A 14,134-nucleotide genomic window follows, 5' to 3' on the forward strand; every position below is an offset into this window, starting at 1 on the left:
TATGTTTCTGTCTTTGTGCCAGTACCATACTTTCTTAATGACTGTGGCTTTGTAATAGAGCCTGAAGTCAGGCAGGTTGATTCCTCCAGTTCCATTCTTCTCAAGATTGCTTTGGCTTTCGAGGTTCTTTGTAGTTTCATACAAATTGTGAAATTATTTGTTCTAGTTCTCTGAAAAATACCATTGGTAGCTTGATAGGGATTGCATTGAATCTATAGATTGCTTTGGGTAGTATACTCATTTTCACTATATTTATTCTTCTGATCATGAACACAGTATATTTCTCCATCTATTTGTGTCCTCTTTGATTTCTTTCACCAGTATTTTATAGTTTTCTACATATAGGTCTTTTGTTTCTTTAGGTAGATATATTCCTAAGTATTTTATTCTTTTCGTTGCAATGGTGAATGGGATTGTTTCCTTAATTTCTCTTTCTGTTTTCTCATTGTTAGTGTATAGGAATGCAAGGGATTTGAGGAAGAATTCAAGCTCAGAAATCAGGAGAGTGGTAGGAAGGCTGAATGAGGAAGAGAAAGGGAAAAGGAAGAATGAAGATTGAGGTATGGGAGCAAGGTATTTACACAAATTACAATACAAAGACACAGAAATAAGAGCACAAAGTGAATAAAGAAGTTGAAAGAGAATACGATTGAACTTTAAGGTGTATCAAAACTTTATGATAAATGTTATAAATGTATGATCTTTGAGAGCAAAGATGAAATGATATTATAATATGTAATAAAGTTAATTTTACTAATACATATGTTTAATATTTATTTTACATATTGTTTCTAATGCAGAGTTCTAAAAATGCAACATATGAAGAAGATGTAAAGGAGGAAGAAAAACATAGAGTGATGAGTATCAAAGATTAAAACAGATCACTAAATCTTGTATAGTTTTCCCAAAATAAGGATGCAAAAATCTCATTCTTGAGTAAAAAGGAATTAAATAATTCATACTGCCCCTCCTCCTGTTTCTGTACTGGAACCTCACAGAGCTTTAAGCAACTTCTTTTGAAACATTCCCTGAAGAGACGATTGCTCTAGAAGCTATGTTCACAATCTGCAATGACAGCCACAGTGATTTCATCCTTCTAGGCTTCTCTGACAAGCCATATTTGGAGAGGATGCTCTTTTCAGTAATTCTGATCTCTTATTGCTTAACTATTACAGGAAATGTGGTCATAATTCTTGTCTCCTTGAAGGATCGAAAACTCCACAGCCCGATGTATTACTTTCTTTCTAACCTATCTCTGCTAGATCTCTGTTTCACCAGCAGCTGTGTTCCACAAATGTTGGTTAATTTCTGGGGTCTGGAGAAGACCATCAGCTACACTGGCTGTGCCATTCAACTCTGTGTCTTCTTGTGGCTTGGGACCACTGAATGTGTCCTGCTTGTGGTCATGGCTGTGGACCGCTATGTGGCAGTGTGTTATCCACTGCAATATACCACTCTTATGCACCCAAAACTTTGTCTACATCTGGCCATCCTAGCATGGGGGACTGGCCTAATTCAGTCTCTAATTCAGTCTCCTGCTACCCTCCGGTTACCTTTCTGCTTCCACCAGAGGGTGGATGACATAGTGTGTGAAGTTCCAGCCCTCATTCAGGTCTCTAGTGCAGACACCACCGACATTGAAATCCAGATACTCATAGCTGGTATTATACTCCTGGTGGTGCCCTTGATTATTATCCTTTCCTCTTACATTGCTATTGCTAAAGCTGTGCTGAGAATAAAGTCAACTGCAGGGAAGAAGAAAGCATTTGGTACCTGCACTTCTCATCTTCTTGTAGTGTCCCTCTTCTATGGCACTGTCACAGCTGTTTATCTTCAACCTAAGAGTCGCTATGCTCATGAACAGGGAAAGTTTCTCACTGTTTTCTACACTGTTGTAACCCCGACTCTTAACCCACTCATCTATACTCTAAGGAACAAGGAGGTAAAGGGGGCACTAATAAGGCTGGGGAGGAGGACCTGGAATATTCAGAAGAACTAAAGATGTTGACATATGTTGGATGTTTGCTTAACCTGAGGAAGAAAATAACTTTATCATAAAAAGCTGAAGATATACCTCTCAACCTCAGAGTAGTAGAAAAGGAGCTGCAGTTTGCTCAAGCTGAGATTTCAGTCCTATTCATCAATCACTGATTAAGCCTTATTTGCTTCATGGTGCTGGTTTAGGCACAGTATATGGTAGAAATGAATATATTTATTAGTCATATTAAATAGCACATAATATAGTTGAATTGGGGCAACAAAAGAAACACAAACTTGCAAAATAAAAGACTAAGTATAACATTTCGTGCCTTTCCATGATTTCTCTTTCCTTTGTTCTATTTTCCTCCACTATAGTGTTTCTATTTCCCAACTATTACTTCCATCTAAACATCTAGTCCCAACAAGGCTCCTAACATTTTTAGAGAGTGTTCAAGAAGTACTTAGGTAATCTAATCAGAGGTTCTAGTTTTGAGTTACTTCTGCCTTCTCGCCTCAGTCTGTCCTTTGTTGATGTGTGATGCACCTAGAAATCCCCGGTGCACCAGTGTTTGCCAAGCAGAGGTCAGTACTTACTGCTGTCTGGTGCTGCTGCTCTACAAACCTGCATCCAAGTTTCTTAGTTTGAGCCCCAATATTCTGGGCCTCCAATTATAGGAATTGACTTCATTTTTCCTCATTCTGAGTCTCTGTCATAATGAAATGGCTTTCTTTTTATCAAATCCAATTCTTATTCATTCATTTTTTTTTTTTTACTAGTCATCTATTTTGCACTAGATTCTGGGTATATAATGGTAGATAAGTCCCTTGTGTCTCAGTTGGTAAAAAATCTGCCTACAATGTGGGAGACCTGGGTTTGATCCCTGGATTGGGAATACCCTTGGAGAAAGGAAAGGCTACCCACTCCAGTATTCTGGCCTGGAGAATTTCATGGACTGTATAGTCCATAGTCATTGGAAAAGACTCTGATGCTGGGAGGAATTGGGGGCAGGAGGAGAAGGGGACGACAGAGGATGAGATGGCTGGATGGCATCACTGACTCGATGGACGTGAGTCTGGGTGAACTCCGGGAGTTGGTGATGGACACGGAGGCCTGGTGTGCTGCAATTCATGGGGTCGCAAAGAGTTGGACACGACTGAGCAACTGAGCTGAACTGATAGTCCATAGGGTTGCAAAGAGTCAGACATGACTGAGCAACTTTCACTTTTCAAGATACAAAAAATCATTAACATCATGGAGTTTATTGTCCAAAGCTATATAGAGATACTAACCAAAATATTTTAAATTTATCATCTTAATGGGGAGAGACTTGCTCTTCAACTCTTGCTTTGGTCTGATTACCATGCCTCATGCCTTTTGACTTTTGCATATTATTCACCAAAATTTATTTATTGATTTTTTTATCTACCACTTGTAAGTGTTCACTACTCTAGTTTGTTTCACTGAAATCAAGGGTATAAACTTGATTCTCCTGTAAGATTGTCTAATCAACTATACCTCCCATCTGCTGATGCCTATTGCATGTGGAGATGGAATTAGTATGAGGCCCTATTCCATCCCATTTTCCTATAGTAATGAACTGTACCACTTGTTTCTGATCTGGAGATTTCATATCAAATTTTTAAAATGAATTCTAGTGCACTGGGATGACCCAGAGGGATGGTATGGGGAGGGAGGAGGGAGGAGGGTTCAGGATGGGGAACACATGTATACCTGTGGCGGATTCATTATGATATTTGGCAAAACTAATACAATTATGTAAAGTTTAAAAATAAAATAAAATTAAATATTAAAAAAAATAAAATGAATTATTATTTGTGATCTTTTTTAAATATAAATTTATTTATTTTAATTGGAAGATAATTACTTTACAATATTGTATTGGTTTTGCCATACATCAACATGAATCCGCCACGGGTGTACACGTGTTCCTCATCCTGAACACCTCTCCCACCTCCCTCCTTAAAAAAAATTAAGTTACTCAAACCGACACTAAACTTGTAAGAAATAGCAATACAATTCTCACTGTTGATAAGAGAACAATGGTTGTATAAGCATTTGTTATCTTTCCACTCTATTCTAAGATTAAAGGAAGTAAATGGGAAGGAATCTAAAAGGATGAGATCGTTTTGTGACATATTGCTTTAAGATAGTAAACCTGGAGTAGCTCTAGGGAATGTTGAGGTTTATGATGTGGACACAGTAATGAGTACCTGAAATAAAAAGTGGTATCTACCTTGGAAATGCAAACAGGGATGCCGGCATATTCAAAAGTTCATCTTACTTTTGACATAGGCTGCAATGATACCAGGTCTTTTAGTAAGTGAAAAGTTGTGCATCTGATGCCAAAATGTAAATGCATGTGGAGAGAGGTCATGATACCAGTAAATGACAGCAGTATGAAGGGAAGAAGGTACATGTTTCCTCAGGCTTTAGAATTTATAAGATTCACATGGTGTACTTGTTAAAAATTAAAGTACTTGTGTTTCATACTCAGAATTTCTGATTTAAAGCATTTGATTGTGCCCTGGGATGGGCATTTTAAATAACACCATGGGTGATTCTGATGCAGGCTGTTTAGGACCACACTGTGGAAAGTTCTAGTCTAGATAGTTGCTCAGCCAAAATGACATGAGGTTCAAATGAACCCATGTATTTAAAAAATAGGAGCAAAGGGAATGATCTAGAAATAGAATAAAGCCAATAGCTCAAATCCCACTTTCTGAAGTAGTGAGTGTGGGATTATTTTCTCATAAGGGAGTTGTGGTTGAAATACTGTCTTCAAGAGAGGGTCTCAATTCAATTAACACTAGGAGGTATCAGTTCAGTTCAGTTCAGTTCAGTTGCTCAGTCGTGTCTGACTCTTTGCGACCCCATGAGTTGCAGCACGCCAGGTCTCCCTGTCCATCACCAACTCCCGGAGTTCACTCAGACTCACGTCTATCGAGTCAGTGCCGCCATCTAGCCATCTCATCCTCTGTCGTCCCCTTCTCCTCCTGCTCCCAATCCCTCCCAGCATCAGAGTCTTTTCCAATGAGTCAACTCTTCGCATGAGGTGGCCAAAGTGCTGGAGTTTCAGCTTTAGCATCATTCTTTCCAATTAGTTGACATGATATTTTTTTCCACCCTAATCACAAATTTTTATGGAATGTATATTGAGAGCCAGGTATTGTTATAAAACCATAAATAAGTCATAAAATATTGACTCCTTCACAGACATTCTAGATGATAGTCAATGTTTCCTTGGATAAATGACTAATTCAGGAAAAGGCTGACTATATCATGCATTCAGGCATTCTATTACTTTTACATTTCTAGAATGGGGTGGGGCAACATTTTCTGGCACATGTGTTGTATATGGTGGCAGATTGAACCTTCTGATGGTTGCAAGGTAAGTTTTGTGTATATATTGGTCTGTAATCCACCCAAGTTCCTGAACATAAGACCTGCAAGAAGACAGGAATACACGTTCACCAGTATAAAACCCATGATCAGTGGTATGTGCATTTGTGTACCTATGTGTTTGCATGTCTGCCTTTTTTGTGTGTAGCCACAGAAAAGGAATCATATATGAAAAAAGTAGCACTTAAAATGTGGCTATTATAAAAGTTATAAAACTTATCCCTTTTCACGTGGACAGTGGGAGAATTCAGTAAGAGCAGTATTTGAAAGAGCAAATAAGAACAATAAAAGCAAAAGTCACTAGTCATCAGAGAAACATTTATGAGTGTAGAATCCACAGATTTTAAAAATTGGGCCTAAATTTACCTTTTGGATTCTTTTCTCTCTTACCAAGGTAATCTATACCTTAGCAGTGACGTTATTATTCTATAAAAACACTCAAATGCCTATTCCATCTGCCTTTGAATGTTATTGGATTTTTGTATATGTTAATATACTGTTCATACTTAAAACCAGATTCAACTGTTAAAATGTATTATGCCCTTCTCAATGCATTTTATTCTTTTATTAATGTACTGCCTAGATAATTCTGTAAAAATTCACATGTTTCTGTGATGCTAGCTTTAGGATAGAATCATCTTACTCATACTGTGTGGCCAGTGCTAAAATGCTTCAGCCTATTGATAAAGTTGTAGAATTGAATGATAAGGAAAATCCTTAAAGAATGGAACATGAGTTCATAGAATAGGAATGATGAATGAAGTTTTTTTTTTTTTAATTTTCATGCATTTTTAAAATTGAAGTCTAGTCAATTTACACCGTTGTGTTAGTTTCAGTTATACCGCCGCATGAGCAACTGAACTGAACTGAAATGAAATGAACCTATATATTAATAACCTAGAACACATATACCACAGCTTCTTTATCTATTTTTCTGTCAATGGACATTTACGTTGCTTCCATGTCTTCAGTTCAGTCACTCAGTCATGTCCGAGTCTTTGCGACCCCATGGACTGCAGCACGCCAGGCTTCCCTGTCCATCACCAACTCCGGGAGCTTACTCAAATTCAAGTCCCTTGAGTTGGTGATGCCATCCAACCATCTCATCCTCTGTCATTCCCTTCTCCTCCTGCCTTCAATCATTCCCAGCGTCAGGGTCTTTTCAAATGAGTCAGTTCTTTGCATCAGGTGGCTAAAGTATTGGAGTTTCAACTTCAGCACCAATTCTTCCAATGAATATTCAGGACTGATTTCCTTTAGGATGGCCTGGTTAGATCTCCTTGCAGTCCAAGGGACTCTCAGGAGTCTTCTCCAACACCACAGTTCAAAAGCATCAATTCTTTGGCTCTCAGCTTTCTTTACAGTCCAACTCTCACATCCATACATGACTACTGGAAAAATCAAAGCTTTGACCAGATGGACCTCTGTTTGCAAAGTAATGTCTCTGCTTTTGAATATGCTGTCTAGGTTGGTCATAACTTTTCTTCCAAGGAGCAAGTGTCTTTTAATTTCATGGCTGCAGTCACCATCTGCAGTAATTTTGGAGCCCCCCAAAATAAAATCTGCCACTGTTTCCACTGTTTCCCCATCTATTTGCCATGAAGTGATGGGACCAGATGCCATGATCTTCGTTTTCTGAATGTTGATCTTTAAGCCAACTTTTTCACTCTCCACTTTCACTTTCATCAAGAAGCTCTTTAGTTCTTCTTCACTTTCTGCCATGAGGGTGGTGTCATCTGCATATCTGAGGTTATTGATATTTCTCCCGGCAATCTTGATTCCAGCTTGTGATTAATCCAGCCCAGCATTTCTGATGATGTACTCTGTGTATAAGTTAAATAAGCAGGGTGACATCATACAGCCTTGATGTACTCCTTTCCCAATTTGGTACCAGTCTGTTGTTCCATGTCCCGTTCTAACTGTTGCTTCTTGACCTGCATACAGATTTCTCAGGAGGTAGGTCAGGTGGTCTGGTATTCCCACGTGTTTAAGAATTTTCCAGAGTTTGTTGTGATCCACACAGTCAAAGGCTTTGGCATAGTCAATAAAGCAGAAGTAGATATTTTTCTGGAACTCTCTAGCTTTTTCAATGATCCAACGGATGTTGACAATTTGATCTCTGGTTCCTCTGCCTTTTCTAAATCCAGCTTGAACATCTGGAAAGTACGTACAGTTCCATGTCTTGGCTATTGTAAGTTGTGCTGCTATGAGCATTGGGGTGCATATATCTTTTTTAATTAGAGTTTTCTCCCATGCCAAGGAATGGGGTTTCAAGATTGTGTAGTAACTCTATCTTTAGTTTTTAAAGCAACCTCCATACTGATTTCCATACTGGCTGCTCCAACTAACATTCCCACCAACAACGTAGGAGGGTTCCTTTTTCTCCACAGCCTTTCCAGCATTTATTATCTGTAGACTTTTAAATGACAGCCATTCTGACTGTTGTGAGGTGATACCTCACTGTAATTCTGATTTGGATTTCTCTAATGATTGATGATATTGAGCATCTTTTCTTGTGCCTGTTGGCCATTAGTTAGTGACTTTGAAAGGCACTTTTATTTGAGAATCAACTTGGCATTATAGGATACTGACATGAAAATATAAGCACATTTTCTAGCATTATTTTCACTTTTAGGTAAAGGCTGCTACTAAAATAATTTCACAATGAACTAAAGGTTACACGGGGCCAATTTCTTTATTGGAAATACCTTGTGAAAAGATGTTAGTGTCCTATTGTTTCTCCAGAAAGTTTTTCTTTTCTAATCAGCCTCTTCATGGCCCTCTTGAACTCCTTATTTCTCAGTGTATAGATCACACAGAGGATGAGATGGCTGGATGGCATCACTGACTCGATGGACATGAGTTTGAGTGAACTCCAGGAGTTGGTGAAGGACAGGGAGGCCTGTTGTGCTGTGATTCATGGGGTTGCAAAGAGTAGGACATGACTGAGCAACTGAACTGAACTGAACTGAACTGATAGAGCAGTGGGTTCAAGCTGTGAGTAACAATAGAGTAAAAGATACTGAGTAGTTTACCCTCATCCTGAGATGGACTGTTTCCTGGTTGTATGTACATGTAGATAACAGTCCCATAGAAGATGGATACCACAATGAGATGGGAGGAACAGGTCCCAAATGCTTTTTGTCTCCCTGCTGCACACTTGATCTTGAGCACAGCTACAGCAATGAAGCTGTATGAAACCAGAATGAGAAGAAGTGGTGGGAGGAAAATGAAAAAACACGATGCAAATAACATTTCTTCCATGACTTTGGTGTCCACACATGCAACTTTGACCATTGCAGATATCTCACAGAAATAGTGATCCAGGTGGTTTTCACATCGAGGAAGACTCATAGCATAGGGAGAGAGGATCATGCAATTAATGATAGCAATTATCCAGGTCATGGTCACTAGGCCTCGACAGAGTTAAGGGTTCATTATTGTCATATAATGTAGAGGCTTGCAGACAGCATTGAATCTGTCATAGGATATCACAGCCAGGAGCAAACATTCAACTGTGCATAATGTCACATCAGTGAAAAGATGAAAGGCACAACCACCGAAAGAGATTTTTTTGTCTTTACCCCAAACATTGACCAACATCTGTGAGACTATATTTGTGGTATAATAGAGATCCAAGATGACCAAATTTCTGAGGAAGAAGTACATAGGAATTTGGAGATGTTCATCTAGTAATGGCAGCAGGATGATGGCAATATTTCCTATCAAGGCAATAGTGTAGAAGAAAAAGACAACCCCATAGATAATCATCTCCAGTTGAGGCCACCCAGGAAACCAAAGTAGCTATCATTGATTATTTTTTCTTATTTTCTTGATATCAATTGTGAAAATAAAATATTAAGTATTAGAAGTCATAGTGAGTATGTTTTTAAACAGTATTGCAGATATATATTGCTAAGATAAACATCACACAATTAAAAAATTAGTATTTAAATCTCATAATTATTCTAAATTTCCTGTTTATCCAATTTGATATACAAGGGCAATTTGCCTCCAGCGTTTATACTCTCAATTACTTTGTCTCCTTCTGTGTCAAGGCAAAAAACTGCAGAAGTCTCAGAAGAAAATCCTGAGAAAAATGGTTGAATGAAGCCAGATGGACTTCCCTTTACAAATCAGGATGCTGGAAAGGGGGTTGGGAATCAGCAAGAAATTATTGTCTCCTTCATCCAAGGGTTCATAGAAAATGAAGGTTTTATAACTCTTATTCCTTTTCTTAGTTAAGCTGCAAAGGTTCAATCCTGCTATCCATTTTCACTCTGCTATATAAATCTTCTGATCTTATATTTTAAAATGCAAGTTTTTCTTTTAACTAAAAACTTGTATTCCAATCATTATTTTCCTTTTTCCACTCCTCCTCAGAAACAGCATTCTCCCTCTTTCATTGCAGATACCATATTTTTCATCTGTGTTTTTTATTCCAAATTCTATCATTTCCTATGGAGTGATGCTTTTAAATGGACCCATTTCTTAGTTTTATGTTCAATCATTAATATTCACAAATGACTATGTGACTATATGAATTGTCCATATCCTATCCCTCATCTTACAGAAGCTCCGGTTCTTATGCATTTAAAATGTTAAACCGCTTCAAGAGGGGGGAAATTGTGTTATTTTTATGTTCATATCCCTAGTGACTTTTCTCAGATTTAGCACAGAAAAAAAATCTGTAAACATTTGATGTTGGTCCAAAGAGACTTTGATGACCACATGTGGATGTTTGTTTTCCTATCTAACAAAATTAGTGTCTTTTTACAAATGCATTTCTACTAAGAAAATGTCTGTCGAGCACAATTATGGGTTCTTAGTTTCTAAACCAGTGGTCTTTTCTAAATTATTTGTCTACTTGAATTCTCTATGGCAGGTTAATGCCTTCTATATCAGACCTGCCCTTTGCCTTCAGAAATAATTCTCTTCAATTTTTCACTAGCATTTGCCCCAGTGCAATTTCCACTCTTTCCCTCCTTTCTTCCTGCATTTATAAACAACATTCTCTAATGGAATCCCCTTCCCCCATATTTCCTCTGCCTCTATGACTTAAGTTACTAATTCTGCACACATAACTAAGAATTCTATTTTTTATGGCCCCTTCATCTTTTGCAGCTTCAAATTTACAAATTTAGCTAATCTGTGGGGATTTCCACTGGATTTTACTCCCATATCAAGCAATATGCAAAATTGAATTCATTCTGTTTTAAATCTTAAAACAAAAGCTTTTTATCCATATAGCTGCCTCATAAGGTATCTCCTAGGTTCTTAACAAATGTTTGTTAAAATGAATTTATGAATTTGGGGGATAGAAATTAAAAACACAAATACCCATTTTCATGTGAAATCAATTAGGATTTAATATACATCTCAAACTTTGAAGAAAAGAAAATTGGTATAAAAGCCAGAAGCTTTTATGCAAATTCTTTAAATTGGAAATGTTATCAAAAGTTTTTAAAACAGCATAATTTTTCTCCCCATTTACCCTAATTAAGCTTAGTGAGATTTTCTGTGGTGGTGATTTAACCAAGGACTTTCTGGAGGAGAAAAATCCAACTCTTCTAAAGTAGGAAAAGTTTCTTTCTCTCTTTCTCTAAATAAGACTGAATATGTAATTCTTCATTACATGCTGCTGCTACTGCTGCTAAGTCGCTTCAGTTGTGTCCGACTCTATGCGACCACATAGACGGCAGCCCACTAGGCTCCTCTGTCCCTGGGATTCTCCAGGCAAGAACACTGGAGTCGGTTGCCATTTCCTTCTCCAGTGCATGAAAGTGAAAACTGAAAGTGAAGTCGCTCAGTCGTGTCCGACTCTTAGCGACCCCATGGACTGCAGCCCACCAGGCTCCTCCGTCCATGGGATTTTCCAGGCAAGAGTACTGGAGTGGGGTGCCATCACCTTCTCCATCTTCATTACATAGTTCATACAATTTCCTCCCACTTGCCATTGAGATCCTACGTGATAGCGGCAGGAGGCAGCCACTGCCTGTCATCTTTCGCAGTTCATGTACCCATTCAAGAAGAATCTTCCCATTATGCATTTCAGAGAAAAAAACATCTTCAGTGTGAAAGATAACAAGTAGCTTTCCCTAATCAGCCAAGATAAAATTTGTTGAGTCTGGAAAGACCTTGGGGACATTGGGTTACTCATTAGCAATTAAATGTGTATTGTATAATTATCCAAGGAAGAAGATCATTAAAAAAAAATCTCCCAGGAGAAGTTCCCCTAGTTAACCAATAATATTGATATATGATTAAATAAATAACTACAACAATTTTACAAGTCAGTATACATTTCTTATAAGTGGTTTGATCAATAAAATGCTTTTTTGATGGCTTTATTATCCTACTTTATATGGAAAAACATTGCTTGTCTAGAAGTTATAGATTATCACAAGGTAACAGACATAATGAACAATACAGATGAGACACACAAACCTACATTTGATAGTAACTGTACTTTTTATCTTTTCTATCACCTCTAGTTTGTATCACCTAAACTTTCAAATATATTTTCATAACAACGAAATACCTAGTTTTGGCAAAAAAGGACAACTTCAACAATACGTGAACCTCATAGAAGTGTACCAGACTCACTACCACAGACAGAAAGGGTGAGAGAATTATAGTGAAAATCATTGGATAGCTTTATGATTGAAAACCATAATTTATTATTTAAACGTTTGCCTGTTACTCCCATTGAGGGCACACTGATCAATTACATACTCCTTGGAAATTGCCTTTTTTTTATAACTGAGATTTTATTGGTTGTTTTGAGGATCACTATACAGACATTTCAGTTTGTACACAATTCTTCACATTTGCACCAAAAATCTAAAAAATCATGTAGTTGTGATTCTTAATAGTTATTCTGTGACTTTTCAGCTTAAAATTTGGAGCAAATTTTTCTTAACAGGATATTAAGTATAAATTATCTTCAAATATTGATATTCTGTTACATCATAAGTCCCACTAATTCACAATTTAATATCATATACACTACATACTTAAACTGTCAATCATTCACAGCACATTAACGAAATTACTAGAAAAACTGGACTACCAGGACCATAGATGTTATAGTGTGCACAAAATCCTGACCAGGACAACCAAGATCAAAGAGTGGTTTGCTGCAGGAAACAATTCTACCAAAACAATATGGGAAGAGAATTTAAAGTGTTCAAGGCATTAAAATCACAACTGACTCCAAATTGCCATTTAGTATGCTTTTGTATTATAGGATATAAAAGCTACCCCCCATCTATTGAATGCTAAGCTGACACCTAAGACAATCAAAGCCTCCCGTATTCAATATCCCACTATTTTCTGGTTGTACCAAAAAATAAACAACCAGCAAATGATTTCACTTCTTAAAAAAAAAAGAATTTACACTTAAAAAATGGGATGAGGTGGGATTCCCTCCTTTTAAAATTTTTTTCTAGAGCTACTAAAAAACTTGCATTTACAAAATAGTTGATAAAAATATTCCTCTGGATTGTACAAGAAGGGAAATAGGGCCCACTGACAAGACTGGGTGTGTGGTATTAATCAGACTTGGCTTCTTTCTTTTCTGCTTCATCAGAGGCTGGGCTCTCCTCATTTTTAGTCTCTCCATTTTCTGCAGGTAAGTCTTCTTTAGTCTCTTGGTTGGCCACTTCCACCTGTTTTCTCCTTGCTCCTCTTTTCCCTTTTGTTTGCACTTTTTTGTCTGAAGATTTATCCTTTCCTGCCGCCATTTTGACTTCAATTCAGTTCAGTTCAGTCGCTCAGTCATGTCCGACTCTTTGCAACCCCATGAACCGCAGCACGCCAGGCCTCCCTGTGTATCACCAACTCCCAGAGCCTACTGAAACTCATGTCCATCCAGTCGGTGATGCCATCCAACCATCTCATCTTCCGTCATCCCCTTCTTCTCCTGCCCTTAATCTTTCCCAGCATCAGGGTCTTTTCAAATGAGTCAGCTCTTCGCATCAGGTGGCCCAAGTATTGGAGTTTCAGCTTCAACATCAGTCCTTTCAAAGAACACCCAGGGCTGATCTCCTTTAGGATGGACTGGTTGGATATCCTTGCAGTCCAAGGGACTCTCAAGAGTCTTCTCCAACACCATAGTTCAAAAGCATCAATTCTTCGGTGCTCAGCTTTAATTATAGTCCAACTCTCACATTCATACATGACTACTGGAAAAAACCACAGCCTTGACTAGACGGACCTTTGTTGAAAAAGTAATGTCTCTGTTTTTTAATATGCTCTTTGGCTTAGTTTCCACTTTTGCAGGAGCCAGTTTAGCTGACAACCTCCCTGATCTCCTCTTGGGCTCCTCCTTTGCTAACCCCTCGGTGGAGCTGACCTTCCTCTTGGGCATCTTGGCATAGGGGCAGGCAAGAACCTGCCTGAGGGCCGCGGTGAGCCTAGAGCCTTCGTGAAGCTGAGTAGCCTGACCTCTGCTGCTCTTCCCACAGTCTGAGCTCGAAATTGCCATTTTATACGTATGTAATTCCAAATAATATTCAGCAGTTTTTGCTGTTGAATAGTTTTAGTAACTGCATCAGAAAATGTAAGCCTTGTCAGTGATCCTTAGATTATTTATAATGGCAGATTAAAATTCTATTACTAGTATGATGAAAAATCATTACTTCTCCTTGTCTGAGAAACTTCTTCAACAAGGAAAATAATAAAAGCATAAATGCAAACTTCATTTTAAAATCTGACCTCTGAAATATAGAT

The 14,134-nt window shown here is 38.0% G+C and overlaps 2 protein-coding genes and 1 pseudogene across 2 annotated transcripts; 1 reads left to right on the forward strand and 2 right to left on the reverse strand.

The window, feature by feature from the left end:
* Window positions 1-1,054: 1,054 nt before the first annotated feature.
* Window positions 1,055-1,999, forward strand: LOC129647486 (olfactory receptor 2H2-like). Its single transcript, XM_055574567.1, has one exon. It carries the CDS (start codon window positions 1,055-1,057, stop codon window positions 1,997-1,999), a length of 945 nt encoding a protein of 314 aa, XP_055430542.1.
* A 6,124-nt stretch (window positions 2,000-8,123) lies between these two features.
* LOC129647173 (olfactory receptor 2W1-like) lies at window positions 8,124-11,403 on the reverse strand (annotated as a pseudogene).
* Window positions 11,404-12,954: 1,551 nt separating this feature from the next.
* Window positions 12,955-13,772, reverse strand: LOC129647487 (non-histone chromosomal protein HMG-14-like). The gene is made up of 2 exons (XM_055574569.1): window positions 13,657-13,772; window positions 12,955-13,144 (listed from the first exon to the last, which is right to left on the reverse strand). Exons 1-2 carry the CDS (start codon window positions 13,770-13,772, stop codon window positions 12,955-12,957), a joined length of 306 nt encoding a protein of 101 aa, XP_055430544.1.
* Window positions 13,773-14,134: the final 362 nt, after the last annotated feature.

This window comes from Bubalus kerabau, chromosome 3, assembly GCF_029407905.1.
Source record: "Bubalus kerabau isolate K-KA32 ecotype Philippines breed swamp buffalo chromosome 3, PCC_UOA_SB_1v2, whole genome shotgun sequence".
Taxonomy (NCBI): Eukaryota; Metazoa; Chordata; class Mammalia; order Artiodactyla; family Bovidae; genus Bubalus; species Bubalus kerabau.

Excerpts from the sequence above, each read along its gene's own strand:
- LOC129647486 (XM_055574567.1), top strand. The coding sequence starts at position 1,055 with ATGTTCACAATCTGCAATGACAGCCACAGTGATTTCATCCTTCTAGGC.
- LOC129647487 (XM_055574569.1), bottom strand. The coding sequence starts at position 13,772 with ATGCCCAAGAGGAAGGTCAGCTCCACCGAGGGGTTAGCAAAGGAGGAG. Across the intron at positions 13,145-13,656 it reads GTGGAAACTAAGCCAAAGAG|GGCGGCAGGAAAGGATAAAT; the intron begins CATATTAAAAAA and ends TGAAGTCAAAAT.